The 26229-nt window shown below is 45.2% G+C and overlaps 1 protein-coding gene across 5 annotated transcripts in view; it reads right to left on the bottom strand.

Annotated features, from left to right (window-relative positions):
* The window catches only part of MAP2K1 (mitogen-activated protein kinase kinase 1), an 84591-nt gene that overhangs the window by 6553 nt on the left and 51809 nt on the right, over window positions 1–26229 (bottom strand). For all 5 annotated transcript variants that reach the window (XM_014576602.4, XM_006129166.5, XM_006129167.5 and 2 more), the window contains 6 exons: window positions 25256–25402; window positions 20213–20290; window positions 19065–19116; window positions 8675–8799; window positions 4776–4983; window positions 3479–3543 (listed from right to left, as the gene is read on the bottom strand). In XM_014576602.4, the coding sequence (XP_014432088.1) occupies window positions 3479–3543; window positions 4776–4983; window positions 8675–8799; window positions 19065–19116; window positions 20213–20290; window positions 25256–25402 (675 nt within the window). The remainder of the gene's footprint in view (window positions 1–3478; window positions 3544–4775; window positions 4984–8674; window positions 8800–19064; window positions 19117–20212; window positions 20291–25255; window positions 25403–26229) is intronic.

The raw sequence follows: 26229 nt of genomic DNA, 5'->3' as shown, positions 1-26229 counted from the left end.
CGCACAGTCCCTGCATTCACTGGCAGCAGTGGTGGGGAAAGCGCAGGGAGGCGTCTCTGGTCCGTGCTGTTTCCCCTTCCAGGGCGTGCTGGGGCAGTCCTCCATCTTGCCTGGAGCGGTGCAGCCAGGGCCACACACCCTGTGCTTTCCCTGCTGCTGCTGCCAATGAACACAGGAAGGGGAGACCTGCCACTGCTGGTGCCAGCCTTCCAGCTGCTAGCCCCCTGCCAGCTGCTGGCCAGCCCTGATCCCTTGCCTTGGGGGTGCATGTAGCCCCACATACACCCACCACATGTCCTCTATGTTCACAACCAGGGAGCTAGGATCTGCCAAAACAAACCAGAGAGCAGAGCCAGTGTTAGATTGTGAGGCCTGGGGCTGAAGACCGAGCCCCACTGCCCTGGGTTGAAGCTAAAGGTTGAGCAACTTAACTTTGCGGGTCCCTTGTGCTAGGAGGCCCCAGACAACTGCCCTGCTTGCTACCCCCTAATGCCACCCCTGCCTTTGGATTTCCTGGTCATGCAGAAGAAGAGTTGCTGTGGCAGCTGCTGTGGAGTTTTTACAGCATGTTGGAGGGTGAGGGGGGCTCAGAAAGCAACAGAACCACTGAACTCCAGGACGAGCATTAAATCTATACACTTATGTCAAACACACTAGGGAGTAAGTTCATGTACAGGAGCAATGGGCCTGTGCGTCTGCACACAGCTCCTCATGCAAGTGTTTGCACAAGCAGGGCCGGAGTGTACTGAGTAAGCCCGCAGCAGCTGCACTTCAGGCAGGAAAACGTAGCCTTAGCGTTGCCATGGTAACGCCTGGGCACTCGCGTTTACTATGGAACAAGAAGTGTTTGCAGGGTCATGGACTCGGCAGTAAGTCGGAGTTTGAAACAATTTTCTACCTACATTGCTAATGGGCTGTAAACATGAATCCTCAGTGAGTTCTTATTTAAAAAAAAAAAAAGGAAGACAGAGGCAGGTTCTTTGTGAGGATGATGAAAGTACAAGGGTTTGCACGCACACGCGTTCATTTGTAGCCAGACTCGTCTCATTGCATCGCAGTGTCCGACGACTAAAGGCAGCGAGGAATAAAGAGCAGGAGCCAAATATCAGCCAGGAGGTTTTAACATCATTTTCACTCCACGGGGCAAGATTCCGCAGTGACACACAATTTTAAGTCTATGCCACGGATCAAGGAGAGGCACTGTAAGCTCTCTAAACTAGGAGCATGCCAGGCATTCAGTCATGTAGCAACAGATGCAGTAACGTAACCAGTAGCTCAGGTAAAATCTTGTACCTGAGGAGAACCGAACATTCACGCTGACTGGTGCTGCAGGACCATTCGTTGTTTTTTCGTTTTTTGGTAATTATGAGTGTCCTAGAAATGCCTGGCTGTGGATCGCTGGTACTCATATGTAGTTTCTTTGACTTTAGTACAGGGAAAGGTAAAACAACAGCCCCCTGTCCCGCGGCCCCAGCACGCTGTTCAAAGCGGCTAGCTGTGGGAGGCACCTGCTCTCAGCGCACCGCGCACCCAGGAGGGTGCTTCACACACTGCCCCCACCCCAGCACAGTCCCACAACTCTCATTGGTCAGAAACCAGCCAACAGGAGTCGCCTGCGCCATGCTTGTAGCACAGGGAATGTGTGGAAGCCACTTCCCCCTCAAGGAGCATGCGGCACACAGAGAGCACAGGACCCCTCAGCCAGTTGCACTGAGGGGTGTGCAGCGGCGCAGAAGACAGGGAACCTGCCTGAGGCTCATGCTGGGCTGCTGCCAAGGAGCCACCTAGGGTAAGCACCTGCTGACAAGCACCTGCACCTGGCACTCCACTCCCCCTCTTCCTACAACGCTCTGCCCCTCTCCTGTATCCCTGCCCCAGGTCACAACTCAAATCCTGTATGCATCCCACTTCTGCACCCCCATCCCCATCCCAGGCCACAATCCAAACCCTCTGCACCCATAGCCCCTCTAACCCAATCCCCTGCCCCATGTCACAACCCAAACACCCTCCTGTACCTCTGCCCCAGGTCAGAATCCTCTCCTGCATCTATACACTCTCCCAGACCTTGCACCCCCTCCTACATCCCAATGCCCTACCCCAGATCACAATCCTCTCCTTCACCCAAATTCCCTCCCAGGCCCCCCACTCCCTCCTGCACTCCCATCCCCTATCCAGAACTCCTTTCTTCCTCCAACCACCATCACAGACCAGACACCTCTCCCATTAATATCATGGACATGTGTGGCCCTTGACTCTTGGAGTGGGCCTCCCTTTCAAAAATTATTGCCCACCTCTGCTTTAGTGGTTAGTAGTTTGTTGATTCTTTGATACTGGGATTTCTCTTGTTCTTTATGGCAGGTCAGCCCTTGCCAGTGCATAGAAGAAACTATAAGGACACAAGCACTGGAATTATGTGAGTTTAGTTGTAGCTGGGGAGTCAGAACTTGATAGCAAATTCTAACAAGTATTTGTGTCCTAAAACATAAAACCACCACTTCAAAACTGACATCCTCTAACAGTGTAGCTAAACTTTTAGGCTGTGTCTACATTGGCACCCTTTTCTGGAAAAGGGATGCTAATGAGACAAGTCAGAATTGCAAATGCCGCGGGGGATTTAAAATATCCCCCCCGGCATTTGCATGAACACGGCTGCCGCTTTTTTCCGGCTCGGGGCTTTGCCGGAGAAAAGCGCCAGTCTAGACGGGATCTTTCGGAAAATAAAGCCTTTTCCGGAAGATCCCTTATTCCTCTTAAAATCAGGAATAAGGGATCTTCCAGAAAAGGCTTTATTTTCCGAAAGATCCCATCTAGACTGGCGCTTTTCTCCGGCAAAGCCCCGAGCCGGAAAAAAGCGGCAGCCGTGTTCATGCAAATGCCGCGGGGGATATTTAAATCCCCCGCGGCATTTGCAATTCTGACTTGTCTCATTAGCATCCTTTTTCCGGAAAAGGGTGCCAATGTAGACACAGCCTTACTGTATAGCCGTAACAATTAACGTGGTAAAACAGAGATAGTTATGGAGTCACTTGATACTGCTCTTTGCCACCATCTCTCATAAGTATGTGGGTCATTGGACAGCCACAGACCTAGATAAAGGCTGATCTTAGGTTGCAATAGATTGGGCCAAAAGTATGCCAGTGTAACTTGAAGAGCCGTGCAAGTCCAGAAATATCAGCTTTATCTCTGTGAAAGAATATCCACATCAGTGTACACAGATACCCACCACCCATTTTTGGAGACTGCTGATCAGACGTGGATACAAATTTTGTATACACACAGAGCTCTAATACCTGAATTGAAGCCAGTGCATTTGCCCAAGGGATGAGTTTGGCCCACTGTATTTTAAAAAAAGAGCTAAGAGGCTTGGTTTACAATATACAGTAAAGAAACACTTAACTATGGATCCCAGAATCTCAAATTCTTTATTTCTAGCAGTTTAAAAGGGAGTCCTTCCCGCCAGATGTAAACCCCTGTTTACCTCATTGACGATGTAGTCCAGAAGTTCAAAGATTGCCATTGGTGGCCTGCTGTCTGGTCCGTAAGCTAGAAATGGATGATGTATATATTGAAAAATAAAACAGACTGTTTGTAGAAGAAAGTAGAGATGCATTCAGTGGCTGACAATACCGCGGCTTTGCTCTTTCAAACACATTGTCCCATTGCGGGAGGTTACGGGTAGGGATATAATAGTGTGTCAATTAACCGATTAACCGATAAGCAAAAGCGTATAGGTTAATGCTATAGACTACACGCATTTCTCCCCTTCCTCCCCACCAATACATTTTTTAGCAGGCTGGCCAGCAGCCCAGCTCAGTCCTGGCTTGCCACAGGTTGGGACCTACCCCTGCGGCAGCTCTGCATTTAAAGTGTATTAGAAGCTGGGCAGGCAGGCAGGCAGCCCGACTCAGTCCTGGCTCATGCCAGGTCCAGGACCTAGCTCCTACTGCGGTTCAGCATTTAAAGTGTATTAGGAGCTAAGCAGGCAAGCAATCCGGCTCAGTCCCAGCTCATGCCAAGTCTGGGAACTCAGACCCTCCCCGGACAGGAGCTGGTGCCACCCTGCACTGGCAGCTGGTCTGCGGGGGGAGCTGGTTTTCAAACTGGCTCCCCTCGAAGACCAGCTCCCGCCTGGCACCCCGTGCTGCTGCCTCTGATACAGAGGCAGCAGCACAAAGTAGCAGGGGGCCCCTCAGGAGTGGGGCCTTAGTGCACTGGCTGCTGGGCCACCTCCAGGTACTACAGAATAGTCGAGTAACCGATAAGAATTCATGAGGTGAATCAACTATTCAGTTAACGGATATTTAACATCCCTAGTTACAGGCAGACCTCCCTGACAAAGGGCTTGTCTATACTTACCGAAATGATCACCCAGAGGTCAATTTACCAGGTCTGGTAAAGACCCACTAAAGCGACCAGTGATCACGCTCTTGTCAACTCCAGCACTCCAGCAGATCAAGAAGAGTAAGGGCAGTCGATGGGAGAGTTTCTCACGTCGACTCCCCCACCCCCGCACAGTGGAGAAGTCACAGTAACTGGATGTAAGGTAGATGGATTCCAGCTACACTATTCATGTCACTGGAGTTGCGTACCATAGTTCAACATTGCCCCTTAGTATAGACAGCAAAGTTCTAATACTTCTTCCTGGGATCCCCAAGGAGCTGGAAGGGGACAGTGTGAATTTGGCTTTCCCTCTTCCCCGACCCTGCTCTGCACCTCTGGGCCATACATTCCTCCCATCAAACCCATCCAGTTGTCACGCTTCATCAGTCACTTACAGCTCATTGGACGGCCAGGTGTTCTTTGTCTAGGTGAAGTCTCAGAAACGGAAGAGTCTCCCTCCACAGGGCAGCCAAACATCAGCTCCAGCTCCTTGGAATCAGGCGGGGGAATGGGGTATCTGCCAATGGCCATTTCTACCAGTGACAATCCCATGCTCCAGATGTCTGACTGCACTGAATAATGGGTACCTTGAAGTCTCTCCGGCTACAAAAAAGGGCAAAACACTGGAATAGGTAAGAGAAATCACACATCACAATAACCTGGATCATGAATGAGTGATGAATAAAATAAACACCTGAGCCTGTGACTGACCATTTAAAAATCATTATGATTTCAGTGAGTCCATAACTAACTTTTTTAAAGTATCTGTACTCTCAATTGTCATCAGTTCTGCAAACCTCAGGTACTTGATCTTTCACAATAAAAGACAGTCATTATAATTTAAAAAACTGAATTCAATCACCAGCCGTCAGTAGCACAACTCAGATACCCATTTTATAAATGTACCTTCAATGAAACATTTAAAACATTCGATTAATGGTGAGGTCCTATTTTTCGTGACAGGAAGTGATAGTGTTTAAGCTAGCAGTATAGTATTGCAACAGAATTCATTGCTAGAACTTGCATGTAAATTAAAGGATAAGAAAATCAAAGTTATTATTGGACAATCAAGAATTCACCCTTTTCCTAAAGAGAGAAAGAGGAGGAAACCTTTATAGATTTTCTAAATGTCACAAGGCAAGCTGGCCTTTTTAATGAGTTTCAAGGTCCAGCCTCTACCTACATCAGATTTCTGTTCGGAAGAGAGGCATTCTGAGATGGCAAGTTCTCCAGACCTGAAGAAGAGCTCCGTGTAAGTTCAGAAGCTGGTCTCTCTCACCAACAGAAATTGTTCCAATAAAAGATACTACCTCACCCACCTTATCTCTCCAGGGCACCTTGAAACTGCAGACTGTGCTGTAGTGCATTCTGTGAAAGCCTTAAATTCCACCTGGCTTTCCACTACACTGTTGCATAGCCTACAGTTCCCATACCCCGAGGAATTACAGTCCCAGAATGCCTCTGCTCCGGCCAGAAACTAGGTACCCACAGAAACAGGTCCCTGAACTCCCTTTAAAAGGCCAACTTTCCTGTGACACAATGAAACTGGGGCTTGGACACACCCATGTGCATCTATTTACTGTATTTCAAAGGAGTAATTTGCCAACTGCAGGCTACATAGCTCGACTCAGGAGAGGTGAAATGTGAAACCCAGCTCCTGTAGTTAATGGAGCAGGCAAACAGATGCTTCTTTTTCAAAATACTTATTTTATTTTGGTAGAAAACACTAAAATTATTTAAAAGGTTTTTCAAAAGTGAGAGCCTGTCCTGTTTAAACACGTTTCGCTTGTAAAATGCACTGCATGCGGGTTTCTTGGACTGCGTTATTGACAAGTATAGAAACGTAGTAGAACTATATTTCAAATAGTTTCCATGTGGGATGGGTTCGTTCATAACCATTCAGATGTCGACATGTAACGTTACTAGGATTGTGTTCTGCTGAGGAAAGACTAGAGCACAGATGGGACCAAGAGAAAAAAACCTCTCATGTGCAGATTAAAAATGCAGTATACATGTATACACATTCATGCCAAGCAACCTTTGAGCAAGTGGGAAGTTACGTAGGCAGGACCGTCTCTAACAGATGGCACAGAATTAACTAAAAGTATGATTTTGTTTTTTAAAATCGAATCATACACTGGGGAAGTGAAACAAGTATTTCAGAGACAGTCTAACTAGTCCAGCCATCCCAATGAAAAACATTTGAAAAGGTTCTCTGCATGTCCATGGGCATGTCTAGACTACATCCCTCTTTTGAAAGAGGGATGTAAATTAGGCAGATCAAAATTGCAAATGAAGCCGGGATTTGAATTTCCCGTGCTTCATTTGCATAATGGCAGCAGCACATTTTTTCGAAAAAGGGTATTTTGAAAGTGAAACTGCTGTCTAGACATGGTTCTTTTGAAAAAAAAAAAAAAACTTTTTTGAAAGATCCTGTACCTCCTTGACTGGACCCAAAGTTGTTGAGCAAAAACAAAAACAAAAAAGTGCCGGAAATTTTGCTGAGCACAAAAAGGGGCAATCGTGGCCCCTTTAATTCTTGGGCCGCTCCCCTGACACTCTCCCCACCCCCGCCACGTGTCCATCAGGCACCAAGCCAGATCACAGTGCTGCGACCCCCCAAGGGTTGCACGCTGTTGCTATAGGGTGTTAGAGTGGTCAAACCCTTTAACCCAGTGGCCAATAACCAGTAGAGGTGATCCTGACTGGTTTGGCTGGGAAGCTATGGAGCACTAGTTTTTCAGTTGCCCCTCCACCCACTGTCCTGCTGCTTCTGCCCTCTGCCTTGGAACTGCCCCCATGGGAGCCTCCTGCCTGCTGTGCAGGGTGTGGGAGGGAGAAGAGGAGGAGTGCTGATGTCAGGATGTCCCTCCTCCCCCCACCTCCACAGAGAGAGATTGCCTTAATCCACTGCTCCACCACCCAGAAGCCATCTCAGTTAAACAGTACCCAGCCAGATCCTGCTTCCTGAATCCCTATCCCAGCCCTGAACCTCCTCCTACACCCAACCACTTGTCTCAGACATGAGTCTCCCTGCACCCAAACTCCTTCCTAGAACTTGCACCCTATGCTCGGAGCCCCCTCCACACTCCAAACCCCTTGGCCCAAGACCAGAGCCTGCACCCAACCCCCTACCTCAGCCTGGTAAAAGTTAGTAAGGATGGGGGAGAAAGGGAGAATGGAGTAAGCAGGGCAAGACCTTGAAGAAGGGGTGGAGTAGAGACAGGGCCTCTATGAAGGGGCAGGAAAGAAGTGGAGCAAGGGTATTTGGGTTTGAGGTAGATCTTATATTGCACTTAAATTTGAAAAAGTGATCTTGGGGTTAAAAAGGCTGGAGACCACTACTTTAACCGATCACAATCTTGAACCACTATGACAAGTGTAATTGGCATTTTATTAACCACATACTATTTCTGCGAGTCCACACTTAAAACCTTCTCTAATGTTCCACACGAGTCAGAGCCAAAGCTCTTCTAGATAACCTACCAGATTTCAGGGCCTCAAGAAAGACATCCCTTGGTCTTTATCCAAAAAGGGATAAATTCTAGAGTTTGCTAGAGTATTAGATGAAAAATAAAAGTGAATGCATGAGAAGTAGCACGCAGCATGGAAGTAGCCCTGAAAATGACCTCTATGACACTAAGTGCATCAGAACTATGTGCAAAATAGTTCCAACTTAATCTCTCTATACTGAGACATCAAAATCAGATGTTGCCAGCAAGAGAATCACAGTCCAGCAAAGTGATAGAAATGTAGCCGTGTTAGTCTGATGTAGCTGAAACAAAAAACAGGACTGTGTAGCACTTGAAAGACTAACAAGATGGTTTATTAGGTGATGAGCTTTCGTGGGCCAGACCCACTTCCTCAGATCAAGTCTTTTCATCCATAGTTTGAAAACCGTGCTAAGAGAGACACGTGCTAAGAGAGACAAATATTAGTAATTGCTTGCAAAAGAATGAACTTAAAACCCTACTTCAAAGACTAAGCAGAATCACCACTGTGATGTGATATTTCATGGGACTGGGCTAGACCTCCAACCTTTGGAAGTGATGTGTCAGTTGAAAATGAGTTGCTCTTCCAGTGTTCCTAATCAGAAGAAAAATAAAAACAAAATACCAGAGCCAGGCAAAAAATGAGGTGCTGTGACAATTTTTCTGCGATTTAACAGCACTCACAAAGCTCAGGCTTGGAGCCTCAGTTGCTGGTTCACGTCTAATCTAAATGGAGAAGATAGTAATCTAAAACTAAACCACAATGCAGATAGTAAACTCAAAGCTGAAAGAACTGTACTTACAGACATGTAGGACCTCGTCCCAACAAATGAGTTTGCCATTGAATCTATCAGCTGTCCGCTGACACCAAAATCACAAAGCTTGATTTCACCTCTAGAGTTTACCAAAATGTTCGATGGTTTAACATCTGGAAAACAAATGAATGGATGAGTGAGATTAGATAGACAGACAGACAGAGTAAATGGGAAAATGTGACCAAGAAAGATACATGAACAGTGGAGTAACCCTTTGTTCTCCTTTTAAACTTCCAAAATCCAAAATGATTCCCCTCCTCTCCCTGGAAGGTACAAAAGGTTTGTGTTTAAGTTTAAATCTCATTCAGAATTTCCTTTTTTCCCCAATGTTTATTTTGCAGTGTCTACAACATTCTTATGAGGACTTTCACATTCAGGTCTGAGATATACTAATATGTAAATTCAAACCTCAGTTTGATGCCTTTTTTTTTTGCCTGGGAATATTCAATTACAATTCAGTAATAATCTATACATTTTAGTTTATTGGGTCATTACATGAAATGTGTCCATGTGTCCTATCGTCTCAAATGGATTTTTGTGTGTGTAAAAACAGAAGTTTCTTATATTTGGCAAATAAACTCAGACAGAGGACATGGGCTATTTTAAAAATGAGAACAATTTTGACACTGAAACACTGCACTTAAATTAAATGTTTGTTTAGCTTGAGGTCAAGTGTACCTGAGATGGAAGGCAAAACTGTTTGAGATTTTACATTCAGCACTGCTTCCCTAAATGGAAACCTAATGCTTTGGTAACTAGGCAACTAATAACCAACTACTTATGAATGCTAAAGTGCTAGGAGCATTTCTTTTAATCTTTTTGTTGAAGGCATAAGAAGTTTCTCAATATAATTGACTACTTACCCAGAGCCATTACCAATGAATTACAGAGCTTGTGAAGAAGGCAGCCACATTTGCAAAGGAATACCACCAATGAGTAAAAAAAAAAAGGATTATTATATATTGTTTTGCTCTGAGGGAGGGATTGAACTTCCAGAATTCTTTTTTGTCCATGACCCAAGAGCACACGGACTGAAACTTCTTGTTTGTTACCATATCCTCCTTACTCCAGTCCAAACACGGCTCAAAAAGTAGGTGGGGAAACATGTGTCTTGATCATTTTTGTCTATGTATGGCATTTTAACAGGATACAAAATACTCAGCGCCTTCCGCAAGCAGAGAGTACTTAGAGAGCAGGTGATGAGGCCATGGAAATACCTAAAACGGACAGATTAGACACAGCCTAAAATAGCTTTCAGGAAGTTGGATGCTTCACCACAAGCTGGGGAAACGCTCAACACACGGCATGCTTGAAGCAGAATCTTCTCTGCCTTCCACATTGCTGCTGCACGTTAGCCTTAGCAGCTCTCACCCCAAGCACATTTTCTTCTATATTTTAGTTAAGGATTTATATCAAACACACACCAGCCAGCTTGCAACACATCCCTGAAGGAGTCAGTCCACAGCAGGGCAATCTTGGAAAGCGGATGCTAACGAAGCACCCCAAAATAGGGAGGGCTCGCTGTTAATGGTGTCACTTGATGTAAGAGAGGCATACAGACGGGGAAACAGAGGTGCACAGTCTGGTTGTAGACGTAATTGGGTTGGGAGGGAGGGGTTTACTTCTAAAAAGACACAGACCAGGAAGGCTATTGCTGTTTCTCCATCACCTCTTTAAAACAGTAATAGAGATGCAGCCGTGTTAGTCTGGTCTTGCTGAAACAAAAGACAGAACTATGCAGCACTTTAAAGACTAACAAGATGGTTTATTAGGTGATGAGCTTAAGTGCTACATAGTCCTATTGAAAGCTCATCACCTAATAAACCATTTTGTTAGTCTTTAAAGTGCTGCATAGTCCTGTCTTTTGTTTCTTTAAAACAGGCCACCTGAAGATGCCCAGGCTCAGGGAGAAATGTTTTCTCCATCCGTTATGTGAATAATGCCTTGCAGAACTCCTTGGGTCCCACCACAGTAGCCTCCATCCAAACTCTACACTAGCTGAGTCACAGCAAATCCGCACGTTGACCCAATCTGAGACCACAGCACGGCCCCCGAGATCTCAGGATGGAGAGGATACTGCACCCACAAAACCCTCTCTTCCTCTGCAGAGAAGAGGAGCCCAGGTGCCTTCACAGTACAGTCTCCCTCCCCACTACAGGGGGCCCCAAGAAGCTTTTCAGCAACAAAGATTTATCTTTTATGGGAGGGAAGAACCAATGTGGTGTGACTCCCCCCGAGCCTGCTGCTTGTCAAGAGCCTCAATGCAGGCGGAGACCTTTGCAGAGCCTTGCAGCAAAAATTCCAGGATGCGGTAAACCCCGTCTCTGCCACAGAACCATCCGGGAGTTCTACACAATGGGGGAGACTCAATAAGAATCCCTCCTCCTTAGCAGTGTCCCCTGACTGGGGAGGGAGCCAGCCTGTGCTCTCTCTCTCGCTCTCCGGTAAATCTCTAAGCTTCAAATTCCTCCCATGAGCAGGGTTACTGTTTGTCCGGGGAAATCTGGAATTTTTTTGATCCTCCACCCTCCGTCCGGGCAGATTTTTTGAATAAGAGGCAACGTCCGGGACTTTTGCAGATCAGATGTTGCAGCTGAGAAGAAGCCGTCTCTGGGCTTCGACTGGTCCCCCTCCGGAAGCTGCAGTTGCTGGATCCTGGTCCTGGAGAGGGGAAGACCCTCCCAGGGAGGTGCTCGCAGATGGCTGTTGCTGCATGGCCAAGTCTGCGCTAGCCACCCTGCCACCACGACAAGGAGAGACACTGTCCAAGTCCCAAGGACCCCTCCCAGCATCTGTGTAGTACCTCTCCCAGCGCACAAACCCCTCCAGCACCCTCAAACTCTCCCTCTCCTTCCCACCATCCAGCAGTGTCCTCTGTTGGGGAACCCAATGTACAGTAACCCTAGTTATAAGAAAGCAGTAGCAACAGACCAGCACTGTGGGGCCAGCAGTGAGAGGTTATAAAAACTCCTGGCTACCCCAGGATTTTCAGACAAGGCTTGTTAGCCCAACTGGATTTGATTGGATCTTGTTGGTGATGGGAAGGGAGAAGGGGGGGAAGGAATGTTCATAAGATGCTTTGAAGCCACAGCAGACCCAGGCAAAATTCTAAATGCTACTTTTACCTTAGTTCTATTTATGCATGGACCCACCAGTGCGGTATGTAATGCAGGCATAGAAGACATTTTTAAAAAACTTATTTTCATCTCAATTGACAGCTCTTTCTGAGCAGCACAAACATTCTGTCTTTCTCTTTCCACAGCAAAAGAAACAATTAAAATGTCTCTGTTCCGCTGTCAGTGAATTGCTAACAGCCCTTCTGGTGCCAGGGCCTACCTGGAAGATAGCCTGGCTTTTAGCACTTAAATTGTACTTGGAGTGTGGTATTGTAGTGCTTACAATAGCCGGGCAACACCTGGAGTTTGAAACAAAGCCTCCTATTCTTTGATCGGATTCTTTCTCTCCCTCCAACTTCTGCGTAGGACGAGAACATGACTTTGGAACTCCACTGCCCCTTCCCGTCCCACCCCGCTCCCCCTCCTCCACAGCTAGTCTTTTCCCCACACCATGTGTATTGCCTACATGGAACGAGGATGTCAAAAGACCCTTCCCAGTGGAAACATCTGGCAGTAACCTTGCGGGAAAGCACAACCCCGTGGGGCTCCGTCCCGGGTGTTGCGCTATCCCTCAGGAAAGCTGGCCAGAGTACACCGCGGAAGCTATGTACTTAGCCTTTGGAGAAGGAAAAAGGGCAGGTCTCATGTCACTTCACATCAATCCCTCCAGACTACTGAGGAATGGAGTGGCGCTTTCCCAGCCAGTCCTCTCAAGGCAGAAGGAGGGGCATGCAATGTTGCTAAATAGAGCAATTCATAAGGAAGGCTGTAAGTAACCACTGTGGCCATCAAGTCCGACTTCCTGTCTAACACAGGCCATAGAACTTCCCTGAAATTAGCTAGTATGGGCCAGCATCTCTTAACTCCCATCTTGTCTTACAAATGTTCAGCATAGAATAATGTACCACAGCTGCTAGCATAACGGTTAATTACTCTCTCTGCTAAAAATGTGCATCTTAGTTCCAGTGGGGTCTTCGGGGTTTAGGGGATGCGAAGGCACCTCCTCATAACCTCATCATCCGCACACACACACACACCCCAGTCACGCAAACAACCATGTAAAAGAATAAAAACCTTGTATGCTACCATGCAAGTGGTTGTTGAGCTGTACTAAAAGGCATTCATTAGGAATAGACACAGCAAATTTATTTGCCTTATAGCACACATTTTGGCAACAAATTCAACCATCTGAATATAATTCGGGCAAAAGCAGGATTACAAATAGGCTGAGCAGAATTCAATTTCATTTCTTATATTTTTAATGGGTAATATATATTTTAAGCCTTTTTCTATTTTTATGGATTTGATTTTTCAGAGTTGCAGAAAGTTATTAGGGAGATCAGCTAATATTTAATCACAGTAGGTGCTGACATTCAAAAAGTTAAAGCTTTATTACCATTACAAAACAAACTGCCAAATCACCTGTCAAAATATACAAAGTGCGTATCCGAAAAATCAAACTCTAATAAATTCTCAAGCAGGATTTTTCTTAGTTTGCCTGAGTTTGTGTTTGTATAGTGAAATGCATGTTCACTGGCAATGGCCAATTAAAATCTAATCATTCCAAGACTAGTTATAAATATTTGTTCATCCTTGCCACCAATTCTCCACTTGGGGAATATATCTCATAGCTGAGGAGGAGAAACTTGTTCCTAGAATTGACAAGTCAATGAAGTTCCATGTATCAAAGTAAAATTCAATCAAAGGGTAGACTATGGTGCAGCAAACTAAGCTAAAATCCAATGTAATTCACGAACATCAAATGATTCCACCCCAACATTTCTTGTGCAACATGCTTTTTTATCATGATTTAATCTATTAATTAATTTACCAAGATGTAACTCAGGAAAATAACATGGAAATTGGTATATCGGGACAGAATGCTAATCCACCTAATCCAATCTCATGTGTTTGACAGCAGCCAATACTGGCTGCCTCAGAACGTGTAAAATTCCCCAAACAGAACTAGCATATGAGATAAAAGGATAGTTGGTAGTATTTGGAATTTTATCTTCATTCATCTCTGGGTGCTATTTGCTATTTTTATTCACGTGGTGATGGTTTCCTTAAAAAAAATCCAAAAACCAATAAAATCATCATGTCATTTGTCATAATATTCTGCGACAAGGAGTTTAATGGATTAGTCATAGTATGGAAATTGATCCTTGTCATGTTGAACCTTTTTATTCTGGTGTGACGGGAGAGCATCTGTCCTTTATCACACCTCTGTTTACTCCTTGCAAAAAAGAGTCCTAGTCATCTTAGCCTGGTAAACTCCTCACACTATCTGCCTCTTCTCTCTTATTTCCCAGCCATCTTTGCTTTATGTCTATTTGATTTAATGTTCTTCCTTCCAAAAAGTTTTTCCAGTTCTCCTTTGAGCGAGGAGGAGCAAAACTAAACACAACATTCCATAGGAGTAAACAATCTATATAAAGACATAATGTTCTCCATTCTCCTCTGAATGCGCCCTAATGACGACTTCACTGTCCGTACTAATGCCTGAATATTTTTCCTGAAATGTCACAGCTAGTCCATCTGTGTGTCTAAACTGATACACTATACCTCCCAATGTAGCACCATTCAATGCCATGCTGTCTAGTAAGTCTTAATCATTCTCCCTACTTTTGACTAATTAACTCATTTTGTGTCACCAACAAGCTTTGCCTTTCCCCTTTATTCTCCTCCAGGGCAGCATTACTAAGGCTCTGACCTGTCCCCCCCCCCCCCTTGGTACATCTGTGAGAGGCAGCAGTGTGGGGGAGGCAGCTCCATGGAGCTGGCATTTGCAGAGGGCTGGCTTAAAAGCTGGCTCCCCAGGCATATCAGTTCCTGCTTTGCACCATCCTCTCCCCTCCCACCCCCGGGCACTGGTGCCTCTGATAGAGAGATAACAGCATGGGGAGTGGGGGGGGGGTGCAGGCAGGAGCTGCTACACGTGGAAAGCCGGTTTTCAAGTCAGCTCCCTGAGCATATCGGTTCCCATGGAGCCGCCTGCCCCCCTCAACCTCCTCACTGCTGCCTTTCTATCGGAGGCAGCAGCATGGGAGTGGGGAGGCGGGTTCACAGATCCAGTGCTCATGGTTGAGCCGGCCAGCTCCCATCACTTCCTCCCTTGCTGCCTATGATACAGAAGCAGCAAGGGGGGAGTGTGTGTAGTAGATAGAATTAACCAATAAGCCAAGGCTCATCGGTTAATCATGCAGTAAACTACACATTGACATTCTTATATTTTACTATGCTACTGTAAGCACTGCCTGCTTTATTTCTATTAGGTGATGCTGCCAGTGAGTATCCAACCATCATAAAGCAGGGAATCACTTAATAAATGGCACAATCTGCTCCCCTCCTATCAATTCCCCCCCAAGTCACTCAATGCACCCCCCAAAATCAAGCAAGGCTGTTCAATGCGTCACCAACCAAGACAATGACACCTCTTGGCAATTCGCTTTAAGATCTACATTTGAAAGAGTGTAAATCCCGAAGAGCCAACCCGCCAAAGGGTTCCAATGGAGGCCAGACCCAAAGCACACTGATTCAGTGAAAATACAATGAGTTTTGATGCATCTCCCCTTCTTCTCCTGGCAGCCTTCACAGAGCTCCCCTGGAGGGACGCAAGTCTCATCACGTCCCAAATGTGCAACCATACTTTTTAAAAATCAAGTGTTAATTAAGAAAACCTAGCACATCAGCTATTGAGTGTGGTACATGGCCAGTGCCACCTTCCGAGGAGTGAAGAGTGACACCCGTTGGCGACAATGATAAAACAGACTCAACATCAGAGACAGAAGGTGCGATTGCATCCAGCTTCGTTAGACATTTTAAAACCAAAGGGCACGTGTAGCTCCTTACGATGTTCACAAAATTCAAGCAGCAGGCATCCCAGTTAGTAACAAAGTTTTTTCACTGCACAGTCACGGTGCTTTGCCATCTCTCATATTGATTTCCACTAATCCACTAACACCAGCCTCCCAAGATAATGGCGGGCAGCAGGGGGGCCAGAAGTGCTAATATGAGGGAAAATGAATTGTAAGACAAAGTTTCAGAGTTTATAAGTAGCACAAAGCGCTTCTCAGCATGGGAGTTTTCTGTGTGTTGAGCAGATAAGGCTGTGTCCAGGACACAGCGCAGCCAACAACTGTCCGACAGAAACCCTGGCGTTGTGGGAGTCCGAGATGCGGTACCTCAACACAATCCATGGCAGAATGTAAGGTGGAAGAGAGACGTGTGTTTTCACACCTGTAAGTCAGAATCGAGCGTCATGCTAGAATGGAGGTGGTGGTGCTCACATCCAGAGTTCCTGGGGCTCAGGTTCAGGCTGGTAGCTTTAAACAACTCTAGATATTCTCACCAGATCTCGGCCACCTGAGTCCTCTGAGAATCAGGCCTGCCGGCGGGGGGCAAGTGCAATTGCCCCAGAGCATGGTGGTTCACAGGGACCTAGGGATCCCAGCAGCTGCGGTGGTTGGAGCCATAGATCTTTTAAATTGCTGCCAGAGCACCATGCACAGGGCTCTGGGCAGCTCCTAGGGCTGCCGGGGGAGGGGGCACCACGATCTGGGTCCTGACCTACCAGGAAAAGTCTGCAAAAACCTGGCCATAGGTAGTCTTGAGACACAAAGACTAAAGGAGGTGCTCGTAACAAGCCTTCAAATACATTAAGGACAGTTATAAACAGGATCCTGATCTTCTGGTTCCCACCTCCACTGAAGAGAGAATTAGGGATGTAAAATCCCATTTAACTGGTTAACCGGTTAAACATAATGTTTAACTGATTAAAAGAAGGGTAGGTGGGGGGGCTGCTCCAAAGTGGGCCCTACCTGCAGTGTCTCCACAGTGCTGCAGCAGCCCCTCCTGCCTGCTGTGGGTTGGGTGCTGCTCCAGCGCCCACTAGTTAACTGGAACTGGTAAGCCTCACCCGATTATCCATTCACATCCCTACAGAGAATCTGTGCTAAACCCGCAGCAAGGGAGATTTAGGTTAGATCAGGGTTTCTCAAAGTGGTCCATGAAACCTGCTAACTGGCCGCTCCTTTGTGTTTATTTACTAGCTCTGCAGCCACAGAGCCTCGTGGCTCCCATTGGCTCCGGTTCGCCATTTACAGCCAAGAGGAGCCGCGAGAAGCAACGTGGGCTGGGCAGGCACCTATGTTCAACTGTTGGCAAAACCCCAAATAGAACATGTAATAAAACCAGTCGATTGCATCATGTTTAAAGTTGTTCTTCAATCTGTCACATCTATGTGAGTTCCTATGAATCCTTTCTTGGTTTGCTAACAACCACATAGCATCTGATTAGTCTGATGAATGGAATGCTGTTATAGCTAAAAGCCTGTGGAGTCCTAACGGATACAAGAGACAGGCTAAGTGGTCCATACTGAAGGCTATATTGTGTAATCACAGCAATGAGCTGAACCATTCAATCAGAGGCAAAAAAACGGGAGTGCAATCCATCTGTGGTGCGTAATTCACACTGCTGTAGGAACTACAGAATTTTTCATTTCATAAGTGCCACTTCTGATTTAGTAGGTCATCCAATCAATTAAAAACAGCTGGATTTAAAAGGCTGTAGGTAAAAAGATGCAGGAAACAATATGGGTGTTCACCCCACTGCAAAATCAGTCCAAAGATCTGGGTAGATGTAGAACTAAACTCCTGCTTCTTTTTTATGTAATTTGACAATCACCCATTTTGTTAACAACCGTTAAACTAGGTAATAAATGTAGAGGTCTGTGCTTTTTATTGGTGGGGTGCTATAAATAGCACATGAATGCCTGAGACATCTACTAAAAGCCCGTGACTTTAAATTAAAAGAGAAACCATAGTCTTAATGGTGATAATGGAAATTAGCAGAAATTAAAAGCAGCATGTTTTCCTTTTTTGAATCTCGTCAAAGCTTTTAGCTAAGATGGATAATAGGTCTGTTGCTACCAGAAGAAAACCCATTACAATTAGAGAACTGTAATGTCATAAATACTGTTTCATAAGGGATTTTAACAAGCTTTCCGCATAAAGCAAGAGTATATCAAATAGACGAATCACACACACCCCCTCTCCTATAGCTCTCATGTAGATTGGCTTGGACTTACGCAATGGTAAGCTCGAAAGCTTGTGTCGTTCACCCAATCCAAGATATTACCTCATCCACCTCATCTCTTTAATATCCTGGGACCCACTCAGCTATAACGCCACTGCATGCCTGATGGGTTGGAAGCTGAATGCAAAGCTCCCTCCCACACCAGAGACAAGAGGTGAAAAACCCCTTTTGGCCTGGGGGCCACTGACTCACAGAAAAATCAGTCGGGGGCCACACAAAAGTGAAAAGCAAAAAAAGAAGAAAAAAAAACCTAATTGACATTGAAGAAAAAACCAAGACACTCACCTCATTCCCCCACATACTCCAGCCTGGCCCCCCTAGGCTCTAGGGTGGGGCCAAAATAAGGGGATCAGTGTGTAGGAGGAGGCTGCTGGGAAGGGGGGTTAAGGGAGGGGGTCTGGGTGGGAGGGGATGCAGGAGAAGGCTGGGAAAGGGAGAGTTGGGTGGGAGGTAGGGTGCAGGAATGGGACAGAGATGAAATCTGAGCAGGAGGGGTAATGCAGGATCTGGGAGATGGGGAGGCATTTACCTGTTCTGCACCACAGAGGACAGGAGCTCCTCTGCGATTCCCAGGCACCTCCCCCTGCTGCTCCTATTGGCTACAATTATGGCCAATTGGAGCAGTGGGGAAAAACCCTCCAGGAGAGCCAGAAGAGAGGGGGAACAGCAGCAGGTGGAGCTGCTTCCTTTCCCCACTGGGCAGAGGGATCTGCCCCTAGCTTGCCTCACTTCAGCCTGCAAGGCTCGGAGTTCCCCGCTCCTCACTCTCCTTCCACCCCTCAGCGGGGAACCAGTGCTGGCAATCCAGCCAAACGGGGGGGCTGCAGGGGAGTGCTAGCACATGCTCGGGAAGCCCCGAGCATTGCAGGCCAGTGTCAGGCAAGCCAGATCCAGCCCGCAGGTTCCCCACCCCTGCCACGGAAGTTTCCTTTGAAAAGCTAGCATTTCAAAGAATGGTCATCACATTTGCAACATACTGAGTGTGAGAGCACCCACCAGCTACAGGAGTAATGGTTGAAATAGAGATTTGGAGAAACAATACGTCAGGTGAAAAAAAATTCAAAGTGAGACGTAAAAACATGAAACAGGAAAATAAAGCTCTTGATTTCTATGGATGTTCAATATAGAATGAAAAGAGAAGCAAAGGATATAACATATGGTCTTACCTCTGTGCATTATCTTATGCTTTTCTCTCAAATATGTGAGACCTTTGATTACCTAGAGAAAAGGAAACTCAGAGTTACAAAGCAGTAAACTCAGTAAAATTGAAAACACGAGTTTCATTTGAGCAAGAATTTCAAAGTGTCAAAATCAAAAAGCACAACACACACACGCACACACATATCTTTGTTAATCTCTAAGGTGCTACATGCCTACAAAAGCTCATGATTATATATTCTGGATGATTATATATTATGAGCTTTCACAGGCAAAACCCACTTCCTCAGATGAACAGAGGGTTTTGCCCATGAAAGCTCATGATACTATATATATTTATCTTTGGTAGTCTCTAAGGTACCACAGGACTCCTTGTAGTAAAGTTACAGACCAACCCTGATACTCCTCTGAGACTTTTAATAAAGGACAATAACATTAACCCAACAGCCACCAGAAGTGTCATGGGCACAACCTACTGCAATACACAGTTAGCCTGTATCCATAAAGACAGCAATGAGTCCTGTGGCACATTAAAGACAAACAAATTTATTTGGGACATAAGCTTATGCCCAAAGAAATGTGTTAGTTTGTCAGGTGCCAGAGGAATCCTCATTGTTTTACCGCAATACACATCCTTAAAGGGTAACATTCAAAACATCTGAATTAGGGATGTCATGGTTAACCGGTTACTGGTCAACAGGTGGCCCACCATGTCTCAGTGGCCAGGGGGCACTCCAGCCAAGCCCTGTTTAAGTGGCTAACCGGTTAAACACTATGTTTAACCAGTTAACTGATTAAACAGAATTTTACATCCCTAAATTTAATAGACAGTCTTTTTCAGACCATTTGAATTATTTTGCTAGTCCTTTTTCCATCCAATGGCAGTAACAGCAGCTGTCATCTAAGTGGGAAATCAAAGCAAACATTCCCAAGGGTATGTGTGAGATTCAACCAAATGCTCTTAGTTATATGGTGACATATTTAAAAAAAAACTATTACAAAAACACTTTAAAACCTAGTAATATTTGCCTATCTCACTTAAATTTTCCTTAATCCCCCAAACCAACTGCTTTTGCCTTCTGGATGCGGCACAATCCTAACATAACATGGAGACATCTGGTCCCCGATTCCCAGAGTAAATTACAAACATACTTACAGCAATGCTAACTTTGCCCAAAATCTGCTCTGGAATTCTTCCAGCTTTTTTCAGGACTTGATCCAAGGACCCACCATCCTAATGATAAATGTTTGAATATTACAATGTTAATCATATTTATCCAAAACATTTTAAAGCCTACAGTCTGGGAGGGAAAAAAATGTCCTTTTGAAGGTAGCCAATGTGCCACATCCCGTTGCTTGTGATGAAATCAACGATTCTTTTTGCTTTATATCGTAGTCGTGAGTATCAGGGGGAAGAAAAAATGAAGCTGGTCATTAGAAAAAGCTTAATCAGTTTTATACTAAACTGTAAAACAACCAGCGACGTGGCAACCACTGAGGAGGACGCTGGCATCACTTAATGGTCTTCTGGCCTTGCATAATTGCATGATGCCCAGGCTGATCCTCCTTCAAAAGGAGGCTTTGCCCATCACCAGCTGACGCACAGCACTAGGAGCACAGTAAGCTTTCTGCAGCAGCCTGCAGGTATTTAACTGTTCTCTGCATGTCCATGGGGTGCCACTGTCACTCTTTTAGATGCTCAGGGTTCAGGCAGGAAGGAAGGTTTATATCTTGTGATCTATGAAGGTCTGAGTGGATCTGTTCAGATCTGAGTATCAGTGTATCTGGTAGCATGCAGTGGCCCTAACCAGGATCAGGGCCCACTGTGCTATGTACAGTGCACAGAGATTGACACCCTCTAAAGTTTGTAATCCAAGAAAACAAGGAATGCGGGGAATGAATCATCCGTGTATGGGTTTTTCATGCATTGTCTGTGTATGTTTTCATTCTGAAATTTGATATCCTGCTTTCTCTGAACAGACATTGGAGCAATTATGAAAGACACCTGAAGACCTAAGATCCCTGTAAACTACGTGGCTGAGCGGCCATGCAGCTTGCTATTTAGCAACACACAGGCACTCATGGAAGCTGCGTGGCCAGGCCAGGGACTTGCAGAAGCTGGGAGAGGGCTGCCCCTTTCCTCAGCCCCAAGCTAAACCACCCTCCAAACGGCTGGGGCTGCTGGGCTCCAACCCCACCCTTGCCTCAGGCAATCCAGCCCCAACCTGGCTTATAGAGCAGGCTCCAACAGCCTGGCCCCGATCTGGCTACAGCGGCTCAGCCCTAGCTCCCATCTGGCTTCCTTCCTGTCTCCCATCCAGCCACGATCCTCATCTGGGCCATGGATGTTCCCCCAGACCCGGGTGCTGCTGTGAGGAGACAGAGCTGAAAGGAAGACCTCTCCTTGCAGTAGCCCTGGAGCACCTTCCTTCACCCCAACCTTTCCTGGATCCAGCTCCACCCTATATCCTTTATCCCCCAGCTGGAATCCACATACCCCTGCACCCCAATCATCTGCTCCATCCCTAAGCCCCTCATCCCTGCCCCCATTTCTGAGCCTGCCCCCACAGCCAGAGCCTGAACACCCTTGTACCCCAACCCTCAGCCCCAGGCTGGAGCCTCCTCCTGCACTATGAACCCCTTGGCCCCACCCCCACCACTTTAATTGTGTTATGTGCACCAATATGAAGGTGAAGTGTCACACATCTTTCTCCCCTCCCCCATATTGATGCACATAACGAAATTCATTCCCCTCAGGGGTAGGAAAAGTGAGAGGGAACCCTGCTGACGACCAGTCTCAGAGGTCAGCAGGAGGTAGGGTTGCCTGATGCTTTCACAAAAAATCCCGAACGTGGCAGGAAAAAAACTGATTGAGAAAAAGGAAAAAAAGTCGCTGGGCCTTTAAAAATCCCCATACTCCTCGCTTCCCCCCACTCCTGCCCCCGCTAGACGCAGCAGGGGAAGAATGTCCCTGCCGGCCTTCCATCCAAGAAAAACAGAAGCTATCGGACATTTTACATGTCAGTATTTTCTGGTTTTTTTTTTTTACCGGACAGGGGCCATGAATAACAGACTGTCCAGGTGAAAACCAGACACCTGGCAACCCTAGCAGGAGGTTCTATAGAACTCTGAGCACTAGGAAGAAAACCATTTATCAGCTCCCCTGCACCAGCATGTTCTCTAGAACCCCTCTGAGCCTGTCCTGTATGCAGAAACAGCGAGGAGTCGTGAGGAGTTCCATTCTTAACTGAGGACGCCAGTGTGTCAGGCACACCCCCAAATGGACACACGGGGCAGGCTATGAGAACATAAAGAACGGTCGCATTGGGTCAGACTGAAGGTCCATCTAGCCCAGTGTCCTGTCTGCCGACAGCGGCCAGATGCCCCAGAGGGAATGAACAGAACAGGTTATCAACAAATGATATATCCCCTATTGCCCATTTCTAGCTTCTGCAAAATGACTCACCAATGGACAAAAATAGAAAAAAAAATGTCTTTCCAAATTTCATGTTAAATAACTACTCCACTAATTTTACCAGTGTTAAATTAGTTACTAACACATGTACTTGCACTCTTTCAAATTCAAGCAATCCCGTTGCTAAGAGCTTGAGAAGGAAAAAAAAAAGCTGTATGCTTATTTTTAGCAACCGATTATGATGTAATTCAACAGTGGCCTTGTGCAGATTTTGTAGAACAGAGACTACATAACAAAAACAAAACTTCACAATGTTATTTCTTTAAGTAAAAACCATATCCAATTACCTGGCGGAGAAAGATTTTTTAAAAGTGCATGTGAGTCTACGTTAAATGTTGCGCTCACATTCATGTAATCAAATGTGAACTCAGCCAAAAGAAATAGGAGTACCAAAGGAAAAGTTACAAAAAACAAACATACATTATATAATATAATATATGGGCGGGGGGAAAACGTATCCGCAGTACATCGAAAATCTAGCAACCTCTTCTGATCTTGTTACTACAAGTTGTTATCAGACAGAAGGATTCACTCTACAAGGCAATCAGCAGACCTTTGAAACAGGTCCCAATTGGGCAAGGAGCTTCCTGCCTTCAATTGCCATGGAAGTCCAGGTGCTCAGCATCTTTTAAGAGCAAACCCCAAATATTTTGCTTGTCAAGCACTTGGTGCGAGTTGAAGTGAAGATTCACTTGATATTTTCAGATGGACAAGGACAAAAATTTAAATCTTCCCTTACTAGGATTTTGTTTGTTCCAGATATATTTAAAGAATTCCTTCTTATTGTTGACATGCATCTGACAAAGCTTATGCTCCAACACTTCGGTTAGTCTATAAGGTGCCACAGGACCCCTCGCCTCTATTGCAGATTCAGACTAACATGGCTACCCCTCTGATACTTCTTATTGTTCTTAGCCCTACCAACTGATAACTTTAGCTTCCCTTATCAACTATCTGCATTTCCTAACTACTGTACACTGTTTGTATTTATTGCTTTCAGTTTCTCCATTTGTATGTGTAATACACATGCGCACATCTACACACACAGCCTCACATTCACACAGGCATGTACTTATTTCATCTCCCCTATTAACCAAGATGGCTTTTAACCAAAAGATACCTTCTTTCATGATTACAGAATTGTGTTTTTGGGCATCTAACAAAGCATTTTTAACACCATTACTAATCATCATTCCTGTTTTTAGGTTTCAGCATTTCCACTCAGTCAGTTTTCCTCCCTATTGGTTTCAGCTTTGGGGAACTGGCCTCTCTGAAGCATGAAGTATATATATAAATATTATTCAGCAGCACCACATTCCGTTTGCACATTGTAAAAGAAATGAGTGTGTGATCACATGCGCCTAGTCAACCATACATTTTCCCCAAAGATTTCCTTTAACGAAGGTCAAGGCAACATTAATATAACTACGTATAGTATCCACAGAAAGAAAGTAAAGGACCTTCTTTCTATGTTACTTGCTAGAAAATGTGATTCTTTGAACAGAAATTATTCAAAGCCTCTTCTGCCTGTTGGACAAGGGAGGGATTTGATTGACCTTAAATCACAGAAAAATTGCCCTTAACATTGGGCTCCATATGGCATTAGAGAAATGCTGGCAGATGGCTAGAATAAATGTGTACTTTTCTATTAAAAAGAAACAAAGTTAAAAAAAAATATTGGTATGAAACAACAGTTGTTTATGGTGCTTCTGGTCTTGCTAGTTTCCCCTGTCCTTCCTCTAGGATTTCAGAAAAGATGGGCAGGGCAGATGTATTCTCTCTAGTTGCTCTGAAATTGTATCTACACTAGAAAAATTACATACCTGTATTTACAGCAGGTGCACCAATGATAAGCCACCGCTGTTGTTCTAGTCCAGGTATTTTTAACATGGTGTCAAAAAGTCCAGCTCAGAACAGATTTTCAACAGGGTTGTGAAAGTGTAAATGTGTAAACAGTTAACCACTGGGCCCAGGCTCATCTCTTAACCTTCACAGTTACATGCAGTCCCCTTGTAGCAGAGGCAGCAGTGCTGGGGGGCAGGCGGGAGCAACACACGGGGAGTTGGCTTTTAAGGCAGCTCCCCACAAGCATCAGCTCCCGGTGAGCCGCCTTCTCCCCCCCTCTCACCCCCCCCCCGCATGTAAACATGTAACAGCTGAAATTTTCAGCCGTTACATGTTTACCAGAATAAACACATTTTAACACCCCTAGTTTTCAAGTGGTAAAAACATTGGAGCCCTTTTTACATGGCGGGAAAAGGGGTCGCACCAACGGCTACTTTTGTGGAGCTGCACCGATGCTGGCAGTTGCTGTAAAAGGAGATTATTTTTCCCCATTCAGGCAAAGCCAAAGGACAACATAATCCTCAACATTAACTCCTCAGATTGATTAACCAGCATGTCGACTGGCAGTAAGAACGGCAGCTAGAATGTGGATTCTCAAAGGCTAGGCATAAAGGAGAAGGAAATAGGACTTTTGTAGGGATGACCAATACAGTGGATTGGTTACACTGGAAAGGTTATGTTGTGACAATGCTAAATCCAAAGCCCTCAGATTTGCATGGTCAATCAGAACTCCAATATTCCACTCTTTATACATGCACAAGGAGATCCCGTGTTAACAGAATTTCTATGAATATATACCAAACACAGTATCTATTGGGTTCCATATTCACAGAGGTCTGATACCAAAATTTAGATTAACACAGAGGCACGTGTACTTACCATGTGTTCCATGCAAATGCTGATCTCTCCATCACTGTAAAAAGCCCCGTAAAAGCCTACTATATATGGCGAGTTACATTCATGTAGCACTTGTAGCTCACGAATGATCTGGTTTCGAATAGCCGGCTTGATCTCTAAGTGAATTAACTGTAAGACAAATCCATTGTTATTGCTCCCACAGTGACAATTTAAAAACAATACAGACATGGATGCTGCAATTTTTATTTTATCCCACAGAAATATTAATATTAAAGCATAATCATCCTATAGAACCGTTACTAGGGAAGTTCCATATTTGTGCACTTTATAAAAAAATAGAGCACAGGGTATGTGCATTCCAGTGCTCATGAACAGATGCTGGATTTCTAGCAATGGAGTGAAGTCTTAACTATTTTCAGACTAGATACAGTGCACACAAAGCAGTGAAAGCTCCCTCTATAGGCCACACTATTGTGTCTCGAACTCGACATGAATAGAAGGCCTCTGAAGACAGGGGATAGCTCAGCCTTAGTGCCCAGTTAATAGCTGGCTTTTCTAGTGAAACTGACAACAGGGTGTAGTTTGCAATATGCAAGCTTGCGGCCTTTCTGTGCATGCTTGTGGCCTTTAGAGAATGGTCTATTTCAACTGAAACGCACATTCTAAACAATGCTTTTTAATGCTGTATATGTAATATAGATAAGACATTATCAAATGGGCCTCAATTAAGATATAAAAATGTCTTATTATACAAAGGTGGGGATTTTTATTTATTTTTCAAGTGCAGGACATTTCTGATATCCTGGAGCGACATAGGGAAGCCCTGACATTGCAAATCCAAATACACGAGAGATGTAGTACAGCCAGAGAACTAGCACATAAAAATGGAGGCAATAAGGCATGTGAACTATAGGGATGTTAGCATGTAGACGATAACACAATTAACTGATAAGCCTGGGCTTGTCTGTTAATCCAGGGGTGGAGAACCTAAGGCC

Source organism: Pelodiscus sinensis, chromosome 14 (assembly GCF_052426305.1).
Source record: "Pelodiscus sinensis isolate ZL-2025 chromosome 14, ASM5242630v1, whole genome shotgun sequence".
NCBI classification, from domain to species: Eukaryota; Metazoa; Chordata; order Testudines; family Trionychidae; genus Pelodiscus; species Pelodiscus sinensis.
This window is presented reverse-complemented; position numbering and strand designations above follow the sequence as displayed.